We start from the raw sequence: 27,522 nt of genomic DNA on the forward strand, positions 1-27,522 counted from the left end.
GTTGTAATGTTATCATCTGTCCACTAAGTATCTAAAGTATGGCCTTCATCATCATAATAATCTAATTACCAATGTGCAGTCTTTCAAATCACTTTCCTTCCAGCCTGTGGCTCCGTTACCTTTTTTTCTCCCTGAAACATTCCTAGCCTGTCCCTCTGGGCTGATTCAACATGATCATTTTGCAACATTGTGTCATGATGTGACAGTGCAATGCTGTAATTTACAGGAGAGGTGAAAAGGAGCTGTCCCTGGAACGCTTTGTATTTCAGTGTTTCCTTTGCAATTTGTTCTTAACAAATTCTGCAACAGAGATTGTCACAATTCCCTAAGTCAAGTGGATTCTAATGTTTGAGTTTTAATTCCACTTTTGTTGCTGTTTGAAACACTTTCTCCTTAACCATCTTCCCTTGTATGCAATGTTCAATATCATCATCCTTAATCATTTAATTTTTGGACTATACGTAGATATTGCTTCATTTTAACCTCAGTCTTATTGCAAATGGACTCACTTCCTTCCTGTGTTCTCTTTTCATTGATATGGCTTATGAATATTTTTCTATTTATTTTACTTTCCTTTGCAAGGTCTAACCCAGCCTGACTTGGCAAGTCTGACCCTATCCCTGTGCTTTGCGAATGCTACCACAGCTTTCCTTGCTGACTAACCCTTTCTTCATTCCTTACAGAATATCTTCTTCTAATTTTCTTTCCAAGGTGCTTATTAATTCAACTAAGTCTGAAGCTGCTCCCTAAAAGTTTCCTCCCTTGCTTTGGATACAAAGTCCAGATCATTTGTATATCTTTGATTTAAAGAGATTTTGAGCTTTCTTTAGAGCCAAATCCTTGAGCATTTTGGTCCACTTGACTTTACTAACTGAGTAAAGGAAGCTAATTTTTGCTCCTTTTGAAATTACAGACCTGTATTTTGCTTGACATTAAATGGAAAGTATGACAAGGCATAATCAGCCAGTCCAACATTATCTGCTATGACCAACTCCCTGTGGTGCCAGTTTGGTGAAGAGATCTGCTAGATGTCACTTCCAGGAATATCTGGGCCCTCCCATTATAAACAGCATTGATTCTCCAGTCTATCTGGGAATTTAAGAAGTTTCACATACTAACACAATTCCTGGGAGCTAGTTTCTGATAATATTATAGAATTCTCCATTTGGAGTCAAATCTGACTCCGGAGATCTATAGCATAGCCCAGCATCCTTTTTTATTCTGAAAAAAAAACCTGGCATGTCAGAGTCTGATAGCAATAATCTCAGAAAAAATAAAATAAAATAAAATAAAATAAATAAATGATTCAGTGGTGCCACTTCACTGGAGAATTGCAAATGAAGTATTTATTTTTAAGACAAGGAAAATGTGTCCCAAGTGACTGCAGGGTCTGTTATTTTTACCTCAACAATATGCAATGCTTTCGGCCAAAGCAAAGATAATTAAAGGAAAAACATTAAATACATGACAATAAACAGAAAACAGGATGAACTAAAATGTGAATTTATGAAAGGTAGATCATGCCAGACTAAATCAGTATTTATCTGTGTATAAGAAGATAACCTCTATTATAGACAAAGAAAGTGTGGTAGATCCAATTTATCTGGTCTTCAGTAAAGCATGTGGATGTAGCAGCACATAGAAATTATTAGTTAAGGTGAAGAAGATAATCATGAATGGCGCATGTCCTCAGTGGCTGCGGGGGGCATGGTGGCAGTGGGAGAGTGGCAAGGGAGCTCCCGTAGCCGCCGCCATGTCTGTTGGCGGTGGGGGTGGCGAGCACCAACCAAGGGATGGCGACCACCCACAGCCACCGCTGGTAGCGGCAGCCCACGGGAACTGTGGACCACCTGCAGCTGCCACCGGAGGTGTCAACAGCTGGGTGGCAACCAGCGACCGCCCGCAGGCACCACTGACACTGTCAGTGCTGCCTCTTTCCAGGAGGTCGACCACCACATTCGGGGGGTGCATGTGCACCGCCTATGCGTCACCCCTGAAGATAATGCAAACATTGCAAGGTGGGTAAGGATGTGGAAAAAGGGGAGATGGCAAATGGATTATGCTGAAAGGGGAATACCAGGTAGAAACAGATCACTAATTGACTTTCCTCGAACAGTGGTCTGGTAACCAATCTTATTTAATATTTTCCTGATTAGAAATAGCGATGTACTAATAAAGGTTATTTTTACTAGAGCTACAGAATATTAGTACCACTATACCAAGTGTTGGGGATATTTATTCCGGAATATTATCATTCATATTCTAGAAAGATTAATTCAAACCAGAATAGGTGCACAGAGCACCATTAGAATGATTAGAAAATAGAGATCATACAAGAGGAGACTAAAGGACTTGACTTGGTAAGCCTAGCAAGACAAAGGGTGAGAGGAGATACAATTGCTCGTTCTATATCTTGAGGGTAAATACTGTGGAGGGAAAACTATTTAAGCTAAAGGACAACATTGCCACAAGCACAAAGAGTATAAAGTGACCATTTAAACTAGAAATTGGAAAGTTTCTATCATGGTAGTAAAGTGATGGAACTGTTGCCAGCCTTGGCCATTTTCAAGGGGGCTAGGCTAAGCTGCAGAAGTGTTGCTAAACAGAAGGTCCAGAGCTGGTTTCTGAGTTTCGATAGTGTGAACCTTTGCAGAAGTGACCATTAACTTGGTCAGCAAGTAAAGGAAACCATCAAACAATTAAACAAAGCACAAGGCCTGAAGAGAGATTCATAGATTCGTACATTGTAAGGTCAGAAGGGACCTTGGAAGATCATTGGGTCCAGCCCCCTGCACCAAGCAGGAAAGACAGCTGGGATCAGACAAGGGAAGACCGTACATTAAGTAATCCAGATACACTTTATCATAGCTTTACCTTAAAATAGTAGTAGTAGTACATGGTAACCAAATGTATTAGAAGTTATTTTGCTATAATGCTTAGATAATTTGTAAAAACAAAACAGCCTTGGCACAGAATACCATAAAGTAAGGTAAAGAAGAAACAGGAACAGCATTCCACAATGGGGAAAGAAAGGAGATAAGAAACACTCCCTCTTTCCCAAGGATATCAATCCCAACTAATTGGCACCTTCCAAGTCTACAAGAGATCTGGTTTGGTTCAGTTCCAAAAGTTACAGTGAAACAGACATTTAAATACATCCAAATTGGAAATAATTTATTAGACTATTAAAACCAACCATATATAAATATTGGGTGTAGGCTGGAGGGAAATTTAGAGAACTCAGCAGATTCAAAAAGATCTGCTGCCAATCTGCATGCCACCCTCCTCCCACCTCTCAAGTCTCCCCAGCCGGTGTAGGTGTGAATCTATGTGGTGCTGTTGCAGGTAGCAAGGTAGACTTTGGGATAAATGTTTGTTTTCATGTTTTAAAATGCAAGCAAATAAAAGGTTGGGCTATAGACCTGTTTCTGCCTCTTATCAGTAGCCTACCCACAAGGTTACCTCTAATCTGGGTAACAGAACAGCCTCCCAGTAGTAGTGGGGAGAGCATCAAACCTAACTAGGTTTAGGATGGAGCTGGATCATGTCATGAAAGGGGTGTGACAACTTTCTGTTGCACAGTGATGATCTAGGGAGCAGGTGTTTCTGGGAAGTGTGATGATGAAGCACACTCAACCACAGAGCAGCTCTTTGCTAGCCTATAACTCCTCACTATCTGAGACTGTTTCTGAAATGTTTCCAACTCTTGGAACAGGCCCACTTATGTTGGGACAGTCAACAAGGTAGTAAAGTAATGCTTGTTACACAACAATTAAGTAAACTGCTGACACATACTCTACTGTCTGGAGTTATGTGGAATAAAGCTGTCAAAATTAATTCTGGTGACAAACAGCTAGGTGCCACCTCTTCTCTCTTCTTGTACAAGAGTAATAGTGGCACTCCAATATGGAGCAGTCAAACATGAAAGCTCTCAGCTGATGCACCCATTATTCTTAGGGTTATATAAACCAGTGTTCAGCATGGTGCAAACATTATGCAAGTACAGCATGTCTCCAATTCAGAACCCTTGCTTATCATCTTAAAACACATTTGTTATTCAGAATATGCCTTGCAATTTCTTGTTTCATTTTGGCAGCAAAATGGGAATTTTCCTTGTTGTATTGAAAGCACTAGAGGAAAGAATCTTACAAAAGTCTGCATGAAATTTCTGTCTTTCCTTCACAAATACTCAACTCTTCTTAACCTACACCCCTGCAACTCTTCTTAAGTCAGTCTGCATCTGGGCTATTAAATTAAACCTACCTTTAGATCTCGTGATGGAGAAGCACATTATGAGTAATAATAATTTCTCACCATCATTACCCAGTGATGACGATGATAGTGACATTTTTGCACTAACATGGCTTCAGTAAGACCAAGAGGGGACTTCTACAATGGCAAAAGGGCTTAGGACCTGGACAGGTGACTCTTACTTTAATTATTTATACTACATTCCAAAGAGGACAAAGTAGTATCTATCTTGTGGCAGCTGCTAACAGAAGGCCCTTTTACAGTGACTTGCCATTGAGCAGCAAGGAAGCAGGTAAATAACTTGCTGACAATGAGTAAACAGCTATCCCAGGATGAAAACAGACAGATGACACCTAAAGCAATGGGACTTCTGTTAGTATAGTGTTATTCCAGTTATTCCTGGGATTATTCTACACTGGATTTGAATGTTACATTGTAAGGACCTACCTAAATCTTGGCGGAAGTCCTACCTAAATCTCACCGGTTTTGCTGCATGCCCCCACCCCCCTGCCACTGCTGTTGAGCTGCCAAGAGGCAAACATCGCAGCATTAATTGCCTCTTGGCCACTCAGTGGCAGAGGTGGGATGGGAGGGTGGCACAATGAAGAGAGTGAGATTAAAGGTACCACTGCTGCAAATTTCTGTAGTGATTTAGGTAGATCCCTATACATTAGTGTAAGGATTCATGTTATCTGCCCACTTCTAGTTTATACCAGTGTAAAAACTGGTTATGTTGATACAACTCCAAATCGCTCTTTCTTCATGCTTCCTGAAGAGATTGCAAAAGTCTGAGGGTGGGAAAGGAAATTCTAGTTAGTTCCAGCTATAGTGATGAATTGTGCAACGTGTTCCATGTTTAACATGTCCCTTCTTTAGAGAGATTTCACAAGGACTCACAAAAGCAGTGAGCAGGAAGCAACAAGTCAGGAAAGGATGAAGGTGATAGCTGCTCAGTTTGGACTTGCAGATATTAGAGCCATTCAATCAAAGTGTTTTTTTTTTTAGTTTGCATTAAAATAAAGAAGATAATGGTATAAAACTGTGAATATTAATAACTTATTATGGCACCATGTAAAAGGTGAATTTTCAACAAAGGCTCCAAATTTAGGATTAGAAATGGATTTAAATTTAAACAATTTGGTGATTATCAGAACAAAGAAGAAAGAAAGGGAATTTCACACACAAAGGGCAGCTTAGGAAGCGTATACACCAGCTGAGAATAGCTGTGGGTTGATATTTGTAACAGTATTCATTGCTCAAATCCAACAGAACAGATGGTCCTGAGTAGATCTAAAACTCACATCGCGATTCACAAATGAACAGGCCAGCATTTCACTGAAGTTGGGAAAAAATCGGAGTTTCTCAAGAAACTTACATATTGAAATATGGCCCCAGGTTGGCAGAAGGCAATGCACTACCCTTTGGCAGGAGCAGAGGAACTCTCTGTCTTGCCAGCTTTGACAATTTTTTTTCTTTTCAATGCTGAGGACTTTGCTGATGGAGCAATATCTTAAGCAACAAATTTAGATCCAAATGACCTGGTTCTGCTCCTGCATGCACAAAGTCCACACTCTGGTAATTCTATTCACTTCGCAGGGGTACTGACTTACCTCAGTGCAAGTAACAGGCTAAGGACCAGTACTGGAGACTGGAGTCAGAAAAATACTAAATTAAAGAAAATTCAAAACAACACATTGGAGACCAAGTGCCTGATTTGGATCTCATTTGCCTCTGTACAAAGCATGAGCTATATCATTGGAATCCAGAGCTGAGAGCAGATCCTAGATCTTTATCTAGATTTTCATATTTGTTTATTTATAAAATATGAGGTGCTACCTATGTGGAATGAGGAGACTCACAGCCTGATGTTATGGGCTAGGGACAGACATTATACATAAACTGGTTTAAGTGATCAGAAACTGGTTTAAACCTGTAACAGAACAGAAGTTCAGTGCACATAAACCAGTTTCAAAATAGCTGAAACTGGTTTAAGGTAAACCTGGTTGAATGTACCATCAGACTTGGCTATTTTGGGTCAAACTGGTTTATGCAATGTCCTTCCCAGACCCCTTTCTGGTTTAAGATAAACCAGAGCCCCCCGGCATCCCAGATGCTTTGCAGCCCTGGGCTGGGCTGGGCTGAGCTAGGCTGTGCTCTCTGCTCCAGACAGCAGGGCTGGCCCCACCCCTCTCTTCCCTAGCCAGAGCTCTGGGGGAGACTGCAGGCACAGCAGAGTCTGCCTGGCTTCCCTCGCTGCTCAAACAGGGATTCCCCCCCTCCCTACCTCCCACAGCATGGACCCCAGCCCCATGGACCCTAGGCATGTGGTATGCTGAGAGGCATGTCTGTGTGTGTCTCCAATTTCACTGGGACAGACATACAGAACAGTATCCACTTAAGGCTTTTTGGAGATAATCAACAGGCCAGCTGTTAATGTTCCTCCATTCCTTCCGTGGAAAAAGCTGTTTAAGAAGAGCTTCAACTAATGAGAGAAGCTTTTGTTTTGCTGATGGGCTGATAAACACTGGTTTTATTAGCCCCCCACCCCCAACCCCCGCTGGTTTGCAGCCCTATCAGGTTTGCAGACAGGAATAGGGAGATTGAAAAGCTCAGTATCATCAACAGATGCATGCACTGCATACCCCACTTTGCCTCAGAGTGCTAGCTGAGGTCTGAGCAGCAAGTGGGGGGAAAGCCTGAGACAGTACAGGCCAGAGCGGGGGTTTAACCCCTTCCTAATCAGAGAATCCTGCCTGGGTCAGGTCCCCTTGGCCCCCCCAGCTCAGCACTGTGAAAGGGAAAGGGGGGCAACCCTATTCAACTAGTCTTCTGCCTCAACTATAAAACATATGAGCTAGAATCTGTCTTCTTTGCTTCTCAAAAGTATTACAACATTATTATTACACTATAGCACTACATTGCTTTGCAGGTGCTTTCACTGACTTTGGTCAGACAGCTCATTGCACAACTGAACAGGAATAATGGGGGCAGAACTTTTCCCTCCGCGTAGGGCCAGGGCCATATGTTCATGGGTAAGGTGCCCAGAGCAGGGGCCAAACTTTAGAAAGAGGTCAGATGCTTATTCAGATGGTGCTTATTCAGATAATACAGTACTAGGCAACACTATAACATCCTGAGAAAAAAATGCTTGAAACTGCTCAGCATCTTCAACCCCAGTGGGCTGAGGGTTGTTTTAATCTGGCTTATTCTTTTGCTGCCTAACAGAGCTGAGACAAAAACCTGTATCAGAGGGTCTAAGTACTTCAAAGAAATTCTTTCACAATCCTTTCCTGCACTTCTTATTTTCTCTTCTGGTAATATTTCAGCAGCATGTGATAGAAATGTAGGCATGACTTTGGAAGGCTCCCTGTTTCTATAAATGGTCAATTGCCACTTATCATTATTTTAATCTTTCATAGAAATAAGGATTGCCTAAAAATATGGGAGACATTACAAGATGCATTTATGTACAAGAACCCATGTAATATTACAACAGATGACTATCAGCCTTTAATGGATTTAGCAAGACATCCTGTACCATGCAACAAGGTAACAATGCTTGTGTGTGGATACGGACTGTATGTGTTCTTTCTCTGTATAATTCCTACTACAGTGGACTCTTTCCATGGTAATCACAAGTGATTCCAAATACCTGGAGGTATCCTGACTTCAGGAGTGCTATAATGTCCAACCCATGCATATGTTCTTCTGGACCAAGAATCCCTCAAAATTCTGTTTATTGCCAGCCATTGCTGAACATCATTGTTTCTACTGACAGTGGCTGGACCATAAAGGGAAAATTGTGGTGTCTGTTACAGCTTTAGAAGAAGTACTCTCCATAAGGGAGATGTAGCTATACGGTTAGAGGCAAAAAGCTTTTAAAAGTTATTGTCCCATATGGTATCAGAATGCAGATAGTAATGGAGAAGTTATATTAACTAACCAAACAATATCCCTTAAAGTTATTTAAACCACATTGCTAAAAACATGACAGTTTGTGATAAAAAAGCAGCCATTTTCATCAAACCACTCTAAAATCTGAAAAATAAAACAGCTTTTATTTTCAAGCTTTTCACAAAACCCTGAAAACTAAAACATGTTTATCATCATCAAAATGGTCACAATGAAAGTCTTCATTTTCTGACCAGCTCCAATATCAGTGCCATTTATTACACATTATCTCCTCTCTCACACAGTCACTGTTTTGGAGCAAGACAAATGAACTGGTTCACCGTTACACAAAAATTGACCACAATTTCCTTACACTGGAGGACACCTTGTTGGGTTACATAGCTGACCAGGTGTCATGGTGTGGTGATCCAGCCGGTCCAGGTAAGGATACTTTTTCACTCCCGTACAATAAATATATGAGCATTGATAGTTGTCATTTTTCCTTTGCTCATATATTTCAATAACAGATTACATACCTCTCAGGACTGATACTTCCCCTCCTTGGTTTCAACCCAAATGTAATTTATTTTGAAAGTATTGAACCTTTAGCCTTGCCTGAGTTATGGAATTATGAAAAAATATTTATTTCTCAACTTAACTTTTAAGCAGTTTAACTCCCAGTGCTGGGAAAATACCACATTTTCGCTTCACAGAACACACACCTTTCCCTTCCAAAACACTGTGGGGCAAATTAGAGTAAATATTATATGCGAGAGATATGCATTTCAATGGGTCCGAAAATTTGGTGGAAAGGAAGCATGGCAGCATTAACTGCCATAATTCTGGGCATGTGGATTAGGCCAGTGTATGGGAGCAGTTTGCAGTTGGACTTAATACACAGCCCGAGACCCAGCATGCTGGATTGGGCCAGTGTGCAAGGTTGGTTCTTTGACATCATCCAGCACATAGGACTGGCAGCAGGCTCAGCTCTCCAACTGTTACTACATGGTTACTTACCTATAACACAAGGTAAGAATGTTTATTTTTCAAGATGTTTTCAAGATGTCTTTCAAAAACAGGGTATGTATTATATTCAAGGGTGAGTTGCATACAAGACAATATGATATCTCACTGCACTTGGCATATCACTGGTACAGACTACAGGGTCACATGTCTTTACTTTAGTCAGTATCTTACTGGGATTGCGATGGTAGCAATTGACAAATAATGTCCTGAGGCTGTAATGGAGCTCTAATCAGAGAAGCCCTTTAAATTTGCATAGTCTTACTGAAGATAGGATGCAATATTACCTAAATGTTTCATGACTTCTCTAACTATAGTTTGTGACAAAATGTTTTTTTCTGTTTGTTTTGTTTTATGGCTTAAAGGCATTAACTATGAATCTTGTCCAAAGTGGACCGAATGTGAGAGCAACCCCAGCACTGTATACTGGAAAATGGCATCCAAAATGGTAAGGCCTATATAGCAAATTTCATCTGCTATGGGGGAGGGGATAAAAGAAGGTAAATCCTGGCCCCACTTCAGTCAGTGGCAAAACTCCCACCGATTGCAGTGGGGCCAGGATTTTATTTGGCCTCATTCAAGAGGGCAGACCTGTGGCTAAAGTATTTATTTATCACTTGGTTCTGTCTGGTGTCTTTGTTCTATTGAATGGGGAACTAAGGCTTTGATCCTGCAATCAAATCCATGAATCTTTGCATCCCTTCAGTGTGACTTGAAGTCTTTCTACATAGATCTGTCAATACATTTATTGTAATAAAAGAAATGTAGCAAAGAAAAATAGTTAAAAATTAAATGTTAGAACATAGCATGAATTTATCACTGCTCAGATGCAAACTGCACCCAAACTATCAGTAGTACAAAGCTGTACCACAAGTCATAGAAAGATTGCAGTAATCACAAGGACCTGACCTGTGGTTGACTAGAGGCCTCAACTCGTTTTAAACAATTAAGAATGAGAAACTGTGCCACATGGGTCTGAAAATAGACATTTCCCAAGGTTTGCACTAAGATCTTGTATTTCATGCTGTAGCAGGCTTAGGGGTCCAACACTGGCATCTGACACTCCCCAGCAGTCAGATTCACATGCTGCACTCTCTGGTCTCCTAACCTCCTATCTGCCTGTATGACTCTGAGGTTAATAATGATGCACTTGGGAAGCTGTCTTTAGAGGCTAAAGTAGTTCATTTAGCACCTTCCTTTTCAGCAGTCTTAAGGGTTTCTCTGCCTCCCAAACTCAGTTCTCAGGGATTCTCCACCCCCAAAGCCATACCCATGCCTCATAGGTATTACTCTAATTTCATTTACTGGGTACACTGGACTTGTCTTTATCTCACTTTATCCCAGCCTGTGGGCACCTTACCCTTGAAGGGCTGCTCCCACACTGTCCCTGCTCTTTGCCAGGCTCAAAGCACAGAGGGCCTTCCCAAGATATCCCTCTGTAGCCTCCAACCAAACCCAGTCCTCCAGGTTGGTGAGGGGTGGATAGGTTACATAACATAAAATGCCTTATTGTTGTAAGGCTCCTTCTTCTTCTGAAAATCTGGGCCATCCTGATCCTCTAGCCCCAGGCTTAGGCTTATTTGACCCCTTTCTCCTCCTCCTCCCTCTGACCTGGCTCAGTGTTAACAGGGCCCAAGTGTTGCTAACTCCCTAATCAACAGCCCAGCATCCTGGTACCCGCAGTCTGCAGGCTGGGTCCTGCAGCCTATTTACTACTTGCATCTGCTGTAGGTTCCCCACAAGCTGCACTTGCTTTGCTGGCTTGGTCCTGCTCTGCTGTCTTCCTTCCAGTAACAGGGGAGGGGGTCACTGGTTACATATACACAGTATTTAATGTCACAGTTGTTTGGCCATTCTTATCCTGACCTGAATTGGATCCTCTATAAGTGACCATCTGGATATTTGCTCTTCAACAGTACCAAGTGTATGGCAGTTGCTTTATAAATACTAATTACAATTTTTATAATTAATGAGGATAATATTATCAGAATCAAGCCCACAAGGTAAAATTACTAAAGTAAATATGTGAAGGCTGCAAAGCATTCTGGAAATCACTATAGATTCTGGCTGAGAGAACGAGACTCCTACCTTCTTAACATAAACCCAAAGAGAAAACACTTCTTTAAAATTCACCGATACAGCAAGGTACTGGCAGAATTGCCTCACATTAAGCATGCAGCAACCCCACTGACCTCAAATTAAAGTTAGGCAAATACTTTAGTGTCTTGCTGAATCAAGGCTTTTCTGAATACTCATTTAGATCTATTCTGTTAGGAGTCTTCTAAATCAAAGGCAATTGAAGGCCACTTTTCATCACCTTCAAATCATAGATAATCTTCCTTTAACACTCCCAGCTCACTAACTTTACTCTTACTCCTGGATGATGTCAGTTGACAAGAGAACTCGCAGTAATGCACTAATGGATCCAGAAGAGGGACCCTGATTGGGACAACCTTTGCTAAAGATTTTAGTAGAAGTTAGACAAATGTCTCTTGCTACTGTGTACCGTTCTAGTAGGTTTAACTATGGCCTCTGGGAATGACCAAGACTCCCTGACACACTTAGGTTGAGCAGCAGTTTTCTGTGATGCCTGCTTCCCTTGCTAGTTTTTGGCAGAAGAGGAAGATAGACATAGTTCAATTCAACTACATCTACTTGGAGCGTAAAACGGTGCTTAAAGATCAATCATACCTTCAGAATTAAAATTAGTGACCAGCTCCAAGGAGATAAAGATTCCACTTGCTTCCTTGGGACTTAAAGATTACAGGAGAGGGTCCCTCCAGTCTCAAGAAAGGATAATGTTTTTACCTGTTATTTTAGTTGAATTAAACACTTTGTTTTCTCTTAGTCTAAACCAAGCATTAAGAGAACATTCTTCCTTGGTCTGAATAGTGCTATTGCCATCACTCTCTTATGTGAATAGCCTGAAACAAAAAAAAGTACAATTTTCAGAGATTGTTCTGGGTGTGTGTAGTGCAGCTTGCCAATCTTCTAAAATGTGTAGGATCTGTAGCTTGTTCTTGGATCAGTTCATGAACCCGATTGATGATGGTCTCCCTTCCCGCTTCTGCCAGAGACAGATATATTAGCTTGAACTATGGCTGAGGAACACACAGTAGTAATGGGGCAGCCTAGAAAGGGCTTCAAAGCACTTTTGTGCCACTCAGCTCTCAAGGCTCCTTTGCATCACATTGGGCCCATCCCCAGTATAATTTAGCATTGTCTGTTGGCTGCTCTGTTTTGCAACAACTGCTTACAGACTCAGGAGCCCATTTTAGCTCTGGACTGCAGGGATATCTGACTGACTGTAGAAGGAGCAAGGGATAACTTAAGCATTGCAGTAGTGACTCCCTCATGTAAGAACTGATTTTCACAGGGGAGTCCTCCAAGAGCTGCCAGAGGCTTGGCTACTCTTTGCTACAATGCAGCCCATCTCAGGTGAGGCCCTGGTTTGTTGTGTACAGTAGGAAGTGTAGATTCAGTCCCATATCCAGCAGGACATCCTGATCTCTCAGGTGGCTCATAGATTTACAGTTACATCCAGGGTTGGAAAAGGGCATTCCCAAATGGAAACAAGTGGTCATGCTCCCTTTGCCTCTCATTAGCACTTGAAGTAGTTTACTTTCCAGGACCTTCTGTTTGAATAGCTTGCTGCTCTCTTATTTTTTTCTTTAATCCCACTAGCTTTCAGTGGCAGAGGCACAGGCTAGTTCAAACACAAGTGCTGAGGTTCAAACAAAGTTAATTCCCTGCAAAACAACTCAGTCATAACAGGAAAGAGTTGTGCTTAATTAACTCCTGTTGTAACTTCATTGCTTTCAAGAGGTTAATTTTACCTTAAAATTATATATAAGAACACATACAAGTATGGACATACACAGCCATTAACACTGAAAAATCACCTTATCCTCCAAAAGCATAAATAAATATGGGTACTCAATAACTGTAGCCATCTTAGAATACTTTAGAGAATAGAGGTACATTAATGCTTTAGTCACTTAAAAGTCAAACACTACATAGTGTAATGTTTTATCAAAGGAAAGCTGAAGACCCCAGAGCTTGAGCTGCTGAAGACAAGCACACAGCACAGCTCAGAAAGGAGAGGCTGCTCTAAGGCACATTGCATATCCTCAAGCCTGCAGCTGCTCTTCTTTGGGTTATTGTCCCAGGTTAAGTAAAATTAGTGTAAGGACTTCTCTGTCTTTCACAGGCTGCCAATAACTCCATGGCACTGATGGCAGCTGAAAGTCAGGGTCATTGTACCCTGTGACCCTTAGACTATACACAGAACAAGTATGGTACAGACATCATTATGCCCACTCTCTGCCACCCCAGGATTAGCATGTAAGCAACAATTCATTTCTAGCCATTTAATGAAGTGTAAGGGCAATTTTGCACCAGCATATACAACCTTTTCTTTTCACTATCATCTTCTATTAAAATAGCAGGGCATATCCTTAGCTGTGTAAATTGATGCACTTCCACTGAAGTCAAAGGAGAGATGCAAATTTACACGAGCTGAGGACTTGACCCTTTGTTTCACTGGTCTGATGTAAAATGTCTATTTGCTTTGTTCAGTTTGCAGAAGAAGCGTGTGGTGTGGTTCAAGTGATGCTCAATGGATCAATAGATGCTGGAGCATTCAGAAGCAGCAGGTATCTACTTAACACAGGGGTGGGCAAAATACAGCCCATGGGCTGGATCCGGCCTGCCAAGCACTTCCCTCTGGCCCATGGAGCCCCTTCAAAACCCACATAATGGTGGCTGCCTCTCTAAAAGCCTCCAATGGCACCAGCTGCCGGCTGCAGCACCTCAGGCCATTTCCTTGGGTTCTGGTTACGAGGCAACCAACCCTGACCTCAGCCTGACCCAGCTGGTCTCGCCCCGCCCTGGCTCAGGCCACGTTTGCAGCTGGAGAGGGGCGGAGGGGCTGGGCCAGAACCTGTGTCACCAGTGAGGGGAAACAGTGTCTGGGCCAGGTTCTGCTTTGCTGCACGGGACTGGAAAAGGTCCTGCCCTGCAGGTAAGCCCGAGAAAGTGGCTGCTGGGCAGGCTTTCCCTGTGCCGTGCCACTCGGGTCATGCAGGGTCAGGCTGGGCCGGCACTGGGGAGGGGAAGCAGCAGCAGCTGGGCCGCAGCTCCAGCACAGTCAGCACGAGAGAGGAGAGGTGGCGGCGGAGCCATGTGCCGCTCGAAAGGATGAGCCCAGCTGGAGCGGCAGGGGCTCAGCTGCATTTCCCCCCTACCTGCGCTGGTCAGTTCCGAGCGGCGTACGGCTCTGCCACCGCTTCTGCTGCCCAGTGCAGACCTGGTGGGACCCATCGCATCCGGAGCAGCATGCAGCTGAAGCCGGCTTCCCACGTGCTGCTGGGGACAGGAGGAGCCCAGCTGGGTCAGCACTGGCCAGCAGAAGCGGTGGCGGCGCCGTGTGCCACTCAGGACTGACCGGAGCAGGCAGGGGGAACGTGCAGCTGAGCCCCTGCTGCTCCAGCCAGGCTCATCCCATCCCGAGCGGCACACGGCTCTGCCACTGCTTCTGCTGGCCAGTGCAGACCCAGCCAGGCTCTTCCCGTCCCCAGCAGTACATGAGAAGCCGACTTCAGCTGCATGCCGCTTTTCCTGGCCGGTGCAGACCTGGCCGGGCTCCTCCTGTCCCCAGCAGCACACGGGAAGCCGCCTTCAGCTGCATGCTGCTTTTCCTGGCCAGTGCAGACCTGGCCGGGTCCATCTCATCCAGAGCAGCATGCAGCTGAAGCCAGCTTCCCAGGTGCTGCTGGGGACGGAGTGAGCTTGACTGGGTCAGCACTGGCCAGCAGAAGCGGTGGTGGAGCCTCCTCCTTTTGGGACCAGTTGGCATAGGTAGGGGGAAAGTTCTGGGGGAGGTCTGATGCCCCTGAAACCCCACTGCTGGGGCAGGATGTTAGAGGGGTCACAACCCCTTGCTACCTGGTAAGTTGTGCAAGGGGAGGGACTTCTGGCAGCAAAGGTCAGGGGGTGGGGTGGGGCTTCTGGTCCCAAGATGGCAACCAGGGGGTAGGGCAACTGGAGGGGTGGGGCTACCAATGCGGCCCTCAACAGCTAGCCAAAACTCATCAAGTGGCCCTCCACCCGAAATAATTGCCCGCCCCTGACTTAGCAGATCACTTTCCGTGTAGCTGTTCATCTAATCCCTTACATAGGGACTCTGAACTGATGCAGGGCTGTGCACTAACAAATCCCAGTGTGAGACTGGGACCTTATACTAATTAAGGCTGGCTCTTCGGTTTTTGTAAATCAATGTACGTCCATTGCCTGCTCTGTAGTTGCACTAATTTAAACCCACCGAGGATCTGATCCATTGTATTCTGAAAGCATTTTGTGATGCACTTGATCCAAAGGGCTTTCCAGGTTTCTTTCGCTTTATGCTGTACATGCATTCCTGGAAAACAGTGCATAACTTTAATTCACGTAAAAGGAACCCATTTTACAATGTAACAAATAGGGAGGGATACGTTCCAAGACCTTTACTGTATTGACCTCCAGACTCATTTCTACCACTTTTACAAGATAATTTTGGTACTCACCAACAGCAGACAGTACACACAAGCACAGGGTGGTGATGGATGTTACCATAATGGGGATGGCAACTATAGAAACACATCGCCGACAACAAACGAGGAGCACAGATCCACACGAGAGACTATATGTTGATGCGCGTCATTCCTACAATGCACCGTACAAAGCAGCTGACTGCAGGCTTCCACCACATCAGTTGTATAAAAGCAAATTCACCCACCTCAAATATAACAACTTCTTGGTATAAAAGGATCATTGCATAAGAGTGAATTCAGACATACAGAACCTGCATAAAACGAGGGAAACCTGTAGAGGAATAGTTCAGAACAGACTCCTCTAGTGTTTTACACTCACGTAAACTATATGCAAATACACACTTAAGTTGATTTAAGAGCCAATCTATACAGAGATTCGGGGAGGTTAGACTGGGCAAAAACTAGTTAGCCTGATCTAAGTTAGATCACCTGAGGAGGTGACATAAATTAGATTGATGGGTTAGCCTGATCTACTGACTGTCTGCACATGTTTGAAGAACAGCCCTGGGGCTTGGAAAACCCAGCCACTTGCCCCAGCCATAGACTGTGGTCTTCCTACTCCCCACCCTGACTGGGCTGTTTTTAGCTTCCTGCACTTCCTGGATGGACGACCCTCCCCCATAGACTCCCCAATACCTACCAACCCCCTCCAATACTGCCAAACCTCCCCACAGACACAGGAATGTGGCTAGTTGCCCCAGTCCTGTCTGCCCCTCTCCCCACCCTGACTGACTTAGTTTTGGTTCCTGGCACAGCTCCCGGCACTGGCAAATGTGTGCACAAGCCACTTCCAGTCCACAATGACATGGCTTAAAGTACACAGTGGAGAATGTTTGGATGTACCCATAGCCAACACGGATCACTACCCATTGAGAAGACTTGGTTTTGATCCTATGTTTCCCTCACAACTGACAGGAGCGCAGTCTCTGATAACACAGAGATGGAGAGCCAGCCTGTTGTTCTGCAAAACCAGCAAAATCATTTTAGGCCTGGACTGCACTAGTGAAGAAAAAAATCATTAGAGATCAATAAATCTTAATGTCTTTCATTCTCTAAGACTCCCTTGAATGAATGAAAATAAGGAAAAAAAGTCATTTTCCACAAGTTAGTATTCTGTGAAAATCCCATGGAAAAATTCTGTGTTCTTTCCCCTGGGAGTAAAGGCAATTTGTATGATAACATAAAATAGTACCTGAAGAACAAGCTTGGTATATCTTGTCTGGATACTTAAAAGGTGATTAGCTTTTCCCTGCTTCCATTTTTTCAGCATATTTGGCAGTGTTGAGATCTTCAACCTAGACCCAAATAAAGTTTCTACAATACAGATCTGGCTTATGCACAACATCGGAGGTCCTAAAAGGTAATATCATTACAGCCACTTCTGCTGAGCCAGTTCAGCTCAGCGTGAAATTGGTTTTTTTCTGCTATCAGTTGAACTACTTGTCAGCCCCCTTGTCTTCTAATTCTTTCTCCTTTATAGCTGTGAAACTCCACTGAAAACCTATATATCCTTGTCAGCTGTGCAGAAAACTAGTCACACAGCTGGCAGAGTTGAAAACCTTGTTTTTATATAGGAGCTAAGCAAATTTGCACACCACTGTGAGGCAGTAAATGTAGAGCCACCACATTGCTTAGGTGTTGGCCAGGGGTAACTGATTACTAATTATTCATTTGATACCATTCTGAATTCACTCATTTTTAAGTGAACTATTTAATGATTGGGAAATGGTTTAGACAATCCTCATTGACTTAATGATAACTCAGCAGTGTTACAGAAAAAAAAAAGTTTATGAAAGAGTAAGTCTCTTACCAAACTTTCTTCCGGGGATTACAGAACACAGTGGGGATGCACCTGAAGTCTGTTGCCAAAGTGAGTGTCAGAGTCAAACTTATATAGAAAATGTGTCACGAGGCAAATAAGGCTAGAAATTAGAAATGCCATTGTCTTCTGAAAGTCTGAGAACAAGTCCAAACGAGTTCTTGGTGGTTCTTGGGAAGGGTCACAATTAAACAATGTGTATCACTCCAGGAAAGATTTGCTTCTGAAAAGAAAGGGAGTTTTCATCTTTCTTCTCTCTGAAACTCATGCACCTGCTAGCCATTGCCTGAAAGTCCCTAGCTTGGTTGACACCATTGGGCCCAGCTCAATTAGCAACCCCCGCTAATCAAAGTTTAAACACTAATTAGAGCACTGGTTCTCTCAGCCCACGTTAGAATAGCATCCATATCAAGAGACTTTCTTCAAGATTTTGGCATAACCATGCAATGACACTATATAAACTATATCAAGTTTATGTAATTCTCTAAATGTTATCTAGGAGATTAAAACTACATTGATAGACCTAGGTGCATAGAATTATAGATAAATATGTGCATATAGTTTTGTTTATGTATAATGTGCATCAAGACTATGTGAACAACAACAAAGCCATTTTTTCCAAAGTCTATTTTAAAATAACAGTGTTCAGAAGTAGTTATTATTTGAATTATTTTAATACAGAAAGTGGTTTTAAACCACTGGAGGATTTCTCTTGTAGGCTCATCATGACAGTATTTGAGCACTTTCCTGTAGTGCATGACTACACCATCTGTGTGCTCTCATATCCTCTCCCCAAAAGATGTGGTGTGGTCAGTGAAGTGTTTTAATTTGGAATTTATTTATCATACAAACAGATTGTTATATGTTATGCTAGAGAAGACAAGTATAATAATTTTGCCTTGCATTTGCAGCCAAAGATGGCAAAAATTGTGTACTTTGCCTGGTATAGGAAGTCTTTAGGCAAGGGGGATAGTCCGTGTTCTGGATCTCTGAGTAACACCACATACTTCATTGGAATCACTCCTGAGTTTTACCAGTCATTATATTAGAATTGGATCCAGGGGCATTTCTGCTAGTTGAGAGGCTCTGCTTATTGCTTACATGCATTTGAGTATCTGCACATCAGTTGGCAGAAAGTGTTCTAACAACTGGATTTATCTGCACACAAAGGCTGAGCCCCAAACCAAGATAAATGTTATGCTCAAAGATGGCCCCAAGCTTCCAAATTTCTGTGACCAAACCACAAAAAGGGAATAGGCTCATTGTCCAGAATAGTGGGGTTCAGAAACCACCAGGACACATTTCTGCACTACCAAGTCCTTGCTGCCAGTCTTCACTCCTCACTGTGCAGCTGTTGCACACAACCCAGGGCCTCCACAAATGGCCCCCATGGTGTTGTTCCCTCTTTACATTTACTTAAGTTCCACTAGCTTGTTTTGCCCCCCTCAGCAGCTATAAGGTGAGTGTAGATATGCTGTGAGGCTGCTCCAACTCACTGTAATTACAGCACAGCTTTTTTTATGCTGTAATTACAGAGTATCAGCATCCTGTTGCTTCAAAATGGCAGCGAGGGCACTTGTATTAAAGCTTGTTGAACGAGTTCAAGTGCCCCCACTACATTTTGAAGTATGGGGATGCTGATACACAAGATGCTGAGGTGCTTTAATTAGAGCAACTCCTGGAGCTGCTCTAATTAAAGTGCCCACCCCTGGAGCACATGTAAAAGTGCCCATACAGTAGCTCCTACCTTGTGCTCTGACAGACTCTTCTCTATACTTTTCACTAATGCCAGAGGTCCATTCCTTGAATCCTCATTTATTATTTCTGGAGCATCAGCTCCATGAATATTCACTTCATCTCCAGAGTCACACTACACATCATGTCACCAGCAACTCTGGTTCAGTATTGTGAACAGGGAGGTGTTTATCCACTTTGCAGTTACCCTGTATTTTGTGGCACAGCCCTGTGTTTGCCTCAGTGTCAAGCCACTTCCCTGACTAGTCTCACAGACAGGACCACGAGAACAGGTGCGTTCAGTTACAGTGCGCATTTCTTACCACTGAAGTGCACTGTCCGACCTATATTTTTGTATTTCACCTGCTGCTCCATCACTTTATGATCTTCAGTCCTACATCACTAGAGAGCTCTGGGAAGAGCAGGACTGACCTTGCTGAAGGCAAGGTATTTCAATCAATGAGGCATCCAGCACCAACAGCTGCCTTTGCTTCTTCCTTGGTTTTCCCAGGCTGCAATATTCCACACAAGTAACAAGCTATTTTTCTTTCCAGGGACTCTTGTACAGGTTACTCCATAACAAGGTTAAAAAGCATCCTAGAAGAACGAAACTTCATTGTCTCCTGTGAAGACAATTATAGGTAATAATTTGCTTTGCGTTAAACAGTGTACACTTGTTTAAAATGAGGCTGTTTCTGCCTCCCCAACCCCTCTCCACCATATTGGATTATTTTGGGAAGAAAACACATCACGTTTTATTATCCTAAAGTATAAGTTGCTGTTGCAAACATGACACCCGAGGCATAGGGTTGGTATCATAACACTCATTGCTTTTCATACCAAGGGAAACTAGGAGGTCCCAATATGTTTCTCTTTTCTCCCACTTAGCAAAAGGCTGACCTAGCGGCAGGGAGGGGTCCACCAGCATCATCCCAGGCTGAGCTGAGAACCATGATACCAAAGAAATAAAAACTGGATCAGGGGATTACTACATGATGGGTGTGTCTACACAAGATGCTACTGTGCAGTAGTTCATTGCTACCATGCAGTAGCATTGCCACACACTAACCACGTGGCAGCTGTACTGCACAGTAGTAATGAGCTCATTGCTACTACAATGAGCTCATTGCTACTACACAGCAATGCTGGAAAAAAAAAGTGTGGTGATGGTACTGTGCAGTAATGCTGGTTTAGTACTTATGCAACTACTAAATGACTTGTGTAGATGTGGCTACTGTTTACAGGATATTATATTAGGGACCATGATGATATTTTAGGAGAGTAGGTAGAAGACTGTGAAAGAAACCTCAACCTGCAATCATGACAGCATGTTTGCAGTATGTGCGCCTGTACTGGGGCTGGGGTGGTTTTGGATCCTCCATTTTCTTCCTCAGTGTAGGCACATATTGGGTACTGCTTCTAGTCCCCAAAATGAAGAATGCCGAAGAAATCTTGTGCCCGTCCTCAGAAACTAAAGATGATGACAGGAGTAGACTGAGTATCTCTAAACTTGATCTTAGCCTACAAGAGGCCAAGCAGCAATGCCAAGGGATTAGGAATATACAAAGACATCCAGATGAAGGAGAAAAAATTCTTTATTCACATTGTTCTTCCCTTGAGTTTAACTAATAAACACAATAATTATGTCTTATCTATTGAGAAAAGCTTTTCTTGGTGACAGACTGGGACCTTGATACTATTTCTGAAGTAAACAAACATCTTGTTAAACTACTGTGAGTTTTATGAGAATTGTTAGCCACCTTTAACAAAATGAAGACGTGGGCTTGCAAGGGAGAACAAGTGGACAAATGCACTTTCTGGCAGCAAAGGTTTAAACTTTTTGTTCTGTGCATGTTTAGATGTTATTTAAAAGTGCTCTGCACTGTGTGGCATCATTAACATGAGAACAGAGTCAAATGCTACCAGATTAGGATGTTTTATACCCACTTGGTCTTCCTGTAAATGTAACTCTAGCCAATACATCAAGAACTGAATCAGGAATTTTCAACGCTGAAGAAATGAATTGTTCCTGCTTCAGTTAAAGAACCAGCACTTTGTAGCTGAGGGACATAGTAAGTCAGCTCCTTCTGGGTTATCACCAAATAGGACCCATCACATGCACTCACCAGTGTGTCACAAATGATTTTTTGTGGCACAGAGCAATAAAGAATTGGTCCTTCCATCAGAGCTCAACTAGTAATCAAGTACTTCCCCTGCCCTCCCCGCCCCGATGATTAATAATACTCTTTTAGGCACAATGGGAGAAAGACGCATCATTTAAAATATTCAGTAATACTCTCCAGGCAAAACCTTCACCTGCTGGCAAGTGACATAGCTTCACTTAAATCAGTGTAGATGGAGCAATGGCAATTTACAACAGCTGAGCATCTGACTTGTCAGACCCTATAGCTGCCACAGCATTCAGGCTTCTTATCTTTCCTAGAGAGTCAACACTGTCATCTAGAAATAAAGAATTAGTTCAGTGGCTAAATTTCAATCCCCCAGAGTCCATTTGAAATTTACTTACATGTTGATTTTAAAGCAATGATGATTTTAGACTGTGTAAAAAGTAACCAGCCAAGTTATCTCTCTGCAATAATCTACATCACCTTTTAAAAAGAGATTTCATGGTCTCAGGCCTATGTAATATGCACTTTGACCTCCACGTGGCATTTGATAATTACTTTTAATGATCACCAGAGTTATGATACTGTGTACCTCGAACAGCTACTAAATGTTTTGTTTTGTTTTTTGTCTTATCACAGGCCAGTTTGGCTTTTTCAGTGTGTGAGTGAGCCGGGCCACGAAGACTGCAGACTTTGCTTCTGTGGCATACAGTGAAATGCACAGTACTCTACACTAAGTCATTCATCAACTGTGTATAATAACACTCAAAAGGAATACGTGGATAATTTGTAGAGTAATAAATAGAACACTTGTATGTACATACACCATAGCAGAAGCAGAAATTCTTGCTCTGGCACAAACAGATGAATGAATGGAAACACTATTTTAGGTGTAGTTACTGAACACTGCACAGCTTCCTGTTATATGGCTTCCAACCTCTTCAGCCTAAAGGCCAAACATCCTATCTCATAAAGGTCAAGGCTAGGGACAGATATTCAAAAAGCCTAAGCCCTTGATTCAATCTTTGCAGCTTAGTCTAACCTGACTAGGCTGAACTGGTTTGAAACTGGTCAGATATTCTCTCTGGACTGAGGAAATTCAGGCACATGCCTGCAGTGGCTCAGACTAAACACCAGAGGGCGCTAGAGCAGCCCTCCCTTCCCTTCTGCAGGGAGCTGAGCTGAGAGGGGCATGGCCAGGCCCCAGCAGGACTCTCTCATTAGGGAGGTCTGCCTGCACCATCCCACGCTTTTCCCAGCTGGCTGCTCAAAGGGCGGGAGTGTTGCCAGCCCTCGAGCCTGTGCTAGCACTGTGAGATGGTGGGGGCAGGCAGTGCAGTGCATGTATCTGTTGATGATATGGAGCTTTTCAATCTTCTTCCCTGCTTCATCATACCATCTGCAGCAAACTGACAGGCAAGCAAGCCAGCTAGGGGGTTGATAATAGTCTTTATCACCCAATTAGCAAAACAATAGCCTCTCTCCACATTACTTCAAACTTCTTAAACAGCTTACCAGCTGACCTGCTGATTAGCTCCAAAAGCCCTAAGCAGTCACTGTTCTGTCTGCCTATCCCAGTGAAATTGGAGAGAGACACACACACAGACACCTCTTGGCATTAGCTAGCATACCACATTCTGGCTACAGTCTGTGCTGTGGCAAAGAGGAGGAAGGGATCTCTACTTAAGCAGTGAGTGGGGAGAGGGGGGTACAGGGAAGCCAGCAGACCCTGCTGTGCCTGCAAGTCTGTGCCAAGCTCTGGCCAGAGAGCATAGAGAAAGGGCCAGCTCTGCTGTGGAGCAGAGAGCCTTGTCCAGCCCAGAGAGCATGCTGGGATGCTGAGGGACTCTGATCTAACTTAAACCAGCGAGGGGTCTGGGACAGATGTTGCATAAACCAGTTTGAGCCAAATCAGTTAAGTCTGATACTACATTCAGCCAGGTTTATCTCAAACTGGTTTCAGCCATTTTCAAACTGGTTTATGTGCACTGAACATCTGTTCTGTTACAGGTTTAAACCAGTTTCTGATCACTTAAACCAGTTTATGTGTAAAGTCTTTCCCTAGCCCAAAAGTTTGCAATGAGTATTTCAAGCCAGATTTTCTGTCCCTCCAACTCAAGTTGGGCAAAGGAAAAGAAACCACTGGTAAGTCCCCTGGTAGATGTATAAAAGTGACAGTAATCAATTCTTTGCTCTCCTCAAGGCAGCCCGGCAGCACAAAAGAGCATGAGCAGTCAGAACAGGAAGTGGCTGGAGCGTGCCATATTTTGCTGCCCCCCCCATTTGGAACACGGTCCTTAGGGGAACGTTGCCAAATGACAACCTGGAGACACCCACAGGCTAGTGTGAGCTGCACCAATAGAATCAGTTTCAGTTCTGCTGCTTCTTTTTTTCTCCTTTCCCAGGATGCCTGCCTGGCTGTGTGGGGAAATGGAAGCACTCCCCTCAGCTCAGGCAGAACCAACTGAGCCTTGGTCATCTTCTCTTGGGGAGGGGGACTGGGGTTCCATCTGCCTAGTTGGCAAGTAGAGAACTATAAATATCCAGAACCACTTTTGTATCCCTCCTTAGCATGCCATAAGTGGCCAGTGAAGACAAGGTGAAAGAAGCAGCTGCTCAGACACATTCAACTAACCCTGGAGCCACTCTTGTGGTTTCAGGATAAAGGGACTGGAGACAGTGCAGTAAGGCAGGAGAAAGCAACAGCTGATTCCAATACTGTCACTTAAAAATTCCCAGACACAGCTCATGAAAGGCATTTTCAGTCCTGAATTGAATTTGCTTCCATTTTACAGGCATTGCATAAGTTTTAAGAACACTTATTATAACACTGAAAATATGGGGCCAGATTTTGGACCTTGGTTCCAGCCTCTTTGGACCACTTTAGTGACACAGAGGGAATGGAGAGTTGCTGTAAGAGAGATCTCTAGGTATTGCAGTGCCAGTATAGCCAACACTTTAGGGACAAGCAGATGTGCAGCTCCCCTGTATAAGTCATGGCACTTCACAGAAAGTGCCATGAGTTAGACTGATTCTTCTGCCCCAACAGATGTTAGCTCTTGGGTCAGAAGGATGGGGGATTGAGCTCCAATTTGGACCTGATCTAGGAAGAGAGGCTGCATCTCTGCAGCCTCCTCCTTTAGCTCTGTCCCCCTTTCCACGCCTCTGGTGCTGTCTCAGGATGGAAGGGGAAGAAAGCAGGGGAGGGAGGTCCTTTCTGGGGTTTCCCCAGCTGGTGCTGGAGTTGGGGGGTAGGTGGATTGGAGCCCCCCCCCTCCAGTCCACCCTCCCCACTCTCCAGCACCAACTGGGCAACCCCCTGAAAGAGCTCCCTCCGCTCTCTTCCCCTGCTCCCATTCTGAGATGGGTTGGGCTGTGTCAGCTCAGCCCTGCTCCCAGTACATACAGACACAAGTTAATGGAGGCACTCTGCTTTGGAGCACCTTCATCTGAATGCGCATGTAAAAAAGGGTCCATATTGTTGCGGGATCAGGCCCTTGTAAAGCACTCTGCAGCTGCACACTTTGTTTGGTCATGGCTGTAGAGCACTTTCAGGTGCTAGATCAAGTACAAATTGTCACTTCTCTCTGTGCTTTTTGCCTGGCTCCTAGTACAGAAGGGAGATGGCTGGAATGCAATGTAACTTCAGCTGCTCTACATAAAGCTGGGAGGTCTAGAAAACCTCAGGTTAGAATACTAGGAAGGTCCTTAGAGATGGTGTCTTTTACCAGGCTCTTCACTGTGCAGAGCTTGGCTTCCCCTGTGGATATAGGCCATTGTGCTTACATTAAGTAGAACATTTATTTTTCAATTGAACTCTGATAGGTAGTGACTGCTATTAACTCAGACTTACATTGTTAACCTTAACTCAGTTTATTTCTGACAAAAGAGTTTGAGGATTTGTCTTACTATTCACTTTTGTACTGAATTATGCCATAATATGAAACACTGAATGTAAAATTGTGAGGTATTTTCAAATCTCAAATGGCAGCTTTACTAACGTTATGGTTAGTTTTGGACTGGATATTAAATACGTAAATTATTAAAGCAAGAGAGAGATTATCACATGGATTATAACAGTGAGAAAAGTAAATTTATTTTGGAAGTTTCCAAAATAATGATGATAATAAAGAATAAATCAGTCAAGCCAAGAACTGCAGTTTTTTTCCTCCGAACAAATAGCTTCCTGTTTTTTCTCTAATTATAGTCATGCCTGGACACTGCCAACTATTGACAGCCTAAGGCAGTGGTTCTCAACCTTTTTCATTCCAGGACCCATTTATCAAGATCAATCGCTTGTCCCAACCCACACCCCCTGACCCTGCTGGTGTCCAACCCAAAGTCCACTGTGGGCACCCCTCACCCCCCAAACCACAGCCCGCTGTCTTCCCGAGGCCATGGTGATGCCCCTCACTCCTGATCTGCAGTCCCCTGCGAGCCCCAGCCCTACTGGATGGGGCCCCATCTGCCCCACTCCCACTTGAGCTGGAGCACGAGCAGCGAGTGCCAGCCCCTGGGTGTATGGACATCAGCCCCATGCTGCTGGGCCAGGCACACAGCTCCCTGCTGAGAAGGACCACCCCTGTCTTCTTCCCCTGCTGAAGGGCCAGGCACATGTGCCCACTGCCTCCAATCATCCCAAGCAGCCACTTGCAGGCTGGAACACTGCCATCCTGCAAGGGGAAACCCATGCTTTCACAGGTTTTTCTGTGGACTTGGTTGCGACCCTTTCAAATATTCTTGCGACCCACTTTTGGGTCATGACCCACCAGCTGAGAAATACTGGCCTAGGGGGATTCTCCCTCTCAGAGTTCCTGCTGGGATAGTAGATCTGTGCACAATGTCTCCTGAAAGTTGCCGCTTCCATGGGCCACATAGTCCTGAGGCATACGCCACCTTCAGTGTGCCATTCTACTGCAGTATTCATATGAAGAGCTACAACAATTTGCTTTTTCTTTCAAAACATTATCTAACTAGGATACACTGTTCCACTGGGGTGAAGGGGACTTATGGAAATAATAGTTATTGATAGTTCAAGCTTTTTTCAATATTTTGCTGCTGTGTTTTTACCCACAAAGCTTTTAACATTTAGTCATTGTTTAAATATATGGCACTTTTGCTGAATGCCTGTACATAGAAGCCAGTACTTTCTTGTTCATGAAAACTCAATTACCTTCTCACCCTGCCCTCAGATAGTCCTTTTAGTCAGACCAGAGAGCACAGGGAACTTAGTGGATGCATCTACATGTGTGATTAATGCACATGAATAAATTCTGGAGTTTATTGCTCCACAGCACATGCAGCCCGGTCAGAGCAGCCCAGGCTGTCAGGGGACCCTGAGGTTAGCCTGCCAGCCCAGGGCTCTTCTGACCAGGCTGCACATACTGTAGCGCAGCTGGCTGAGGCATGAGTGTGCTTCAGTACAGGGGATGCCTGCTAGCTAGCCCCACACAAAAACACCCTGTCCCCCAGTCAGCTGAAACAGTGTCTGCACATGCACTGGTGCTCATGAAATACAAGTACTGCAGCAGTACTGCAGGGCAGTACTTGTATTTACAAGTGCAACCCTGCTGCGGAGTTTAGTAGTTTCATGCACCCTAATAGAGTTATATATGTAGGTGCCAAGATGTTTACTGAGCGGTTAATTAATCTGCTGCACAGTAAACATCTCATATAGACACACCCAGTAGGTATGGCAGGAGCAATAGTGCTTCAAAGTGTCACCACCTAAATCAATGGTTCTTAACCTTTTTCAGCCTCAAGGCACCCTTCCATATATTTTCCAAATTTAGATCCAAGCTCACTGATTTTCAACTGCAGCGCCATAAAATTTGGAGACATTAGAGAGGTGCCTAGAGGCTAAAAAGGTTGAGAAATAGTGCTCTATGCCAGCATTGCTCCAAACCTTTTATACCCAGGGTACATTATTTTCTGGATTAAAACTGGTGGCACCTTTTCAGTCTTAAATCTGAAAAGATGTTTATATTACACATACACATACAAGACATACACAGCAGTGCCCAACCTTTTGATCCTGCAGGCTGTATAAGTGGTGCTGGATGAGTCTGTGGGTCCGATCCCACCACAT

The 27,522-nt window shown here is 43.7% G+C and overlaps 1 protein-coding gene across 1 annotated transcript in view; it reads left to right on the top strand.

The window, feature by feature from the left end:
- LOC102559494 (ADP-ribosyl cyclase/cyclic ADP-ribose hydrolase 2) overlaps positions 1-25,580 on the top strand; it is a 113,503-nt gene extending 87,923 nt beyond the window's left edge. Inside the window, exons 9-15 of the mRNA XM_019479854.2 lie at positions 7,671-7,800; positions 8,448-8,583; positions 9,531-9,613; positions 13,744-13,820; positions 17,023-17,115; positions 19,863-19,949; positions 22,074-25,580. Coding sequence (XP_019335399.1) covers positions 7,671-7,800; positions 8,448-8,583; positions 9,531-9,613; positions 13,744-13,820; positions 17,023-17,115; positions 19,863-19,949; positions 22,074-22,149 — 682 coding nt within the window. The 3' untranslated portion in view covers positions 22,150-25,580. The remainder of the gene's footprint in view (positions 1-7,670; positions 7,801-8,447; positions 8,584-9,530; positions 9,614-13,743; positions 13,821-17,022; positions 17,116-19,862; positions 19,950-22,073) is intronic.
- Positions 25,581-27,522: the final 1,942 nt, after the last annotated feature.

The sequence above is a fragment of the Alligator mississippiensis genome, chromosome 2 (genome assembly GCF_030867095.1).
Source record: "Alligator mississippiensis isolate rAllMis1 chromosome 2, rAllMis1, whole genome shotgun sequence".
Taxonomy (NCBI): domain Eukaryota; kingdom Metazoa; phylum Chordata; order Crocodylia; family Alligatoridae; genus Alligator; species Alligator mississippiensis.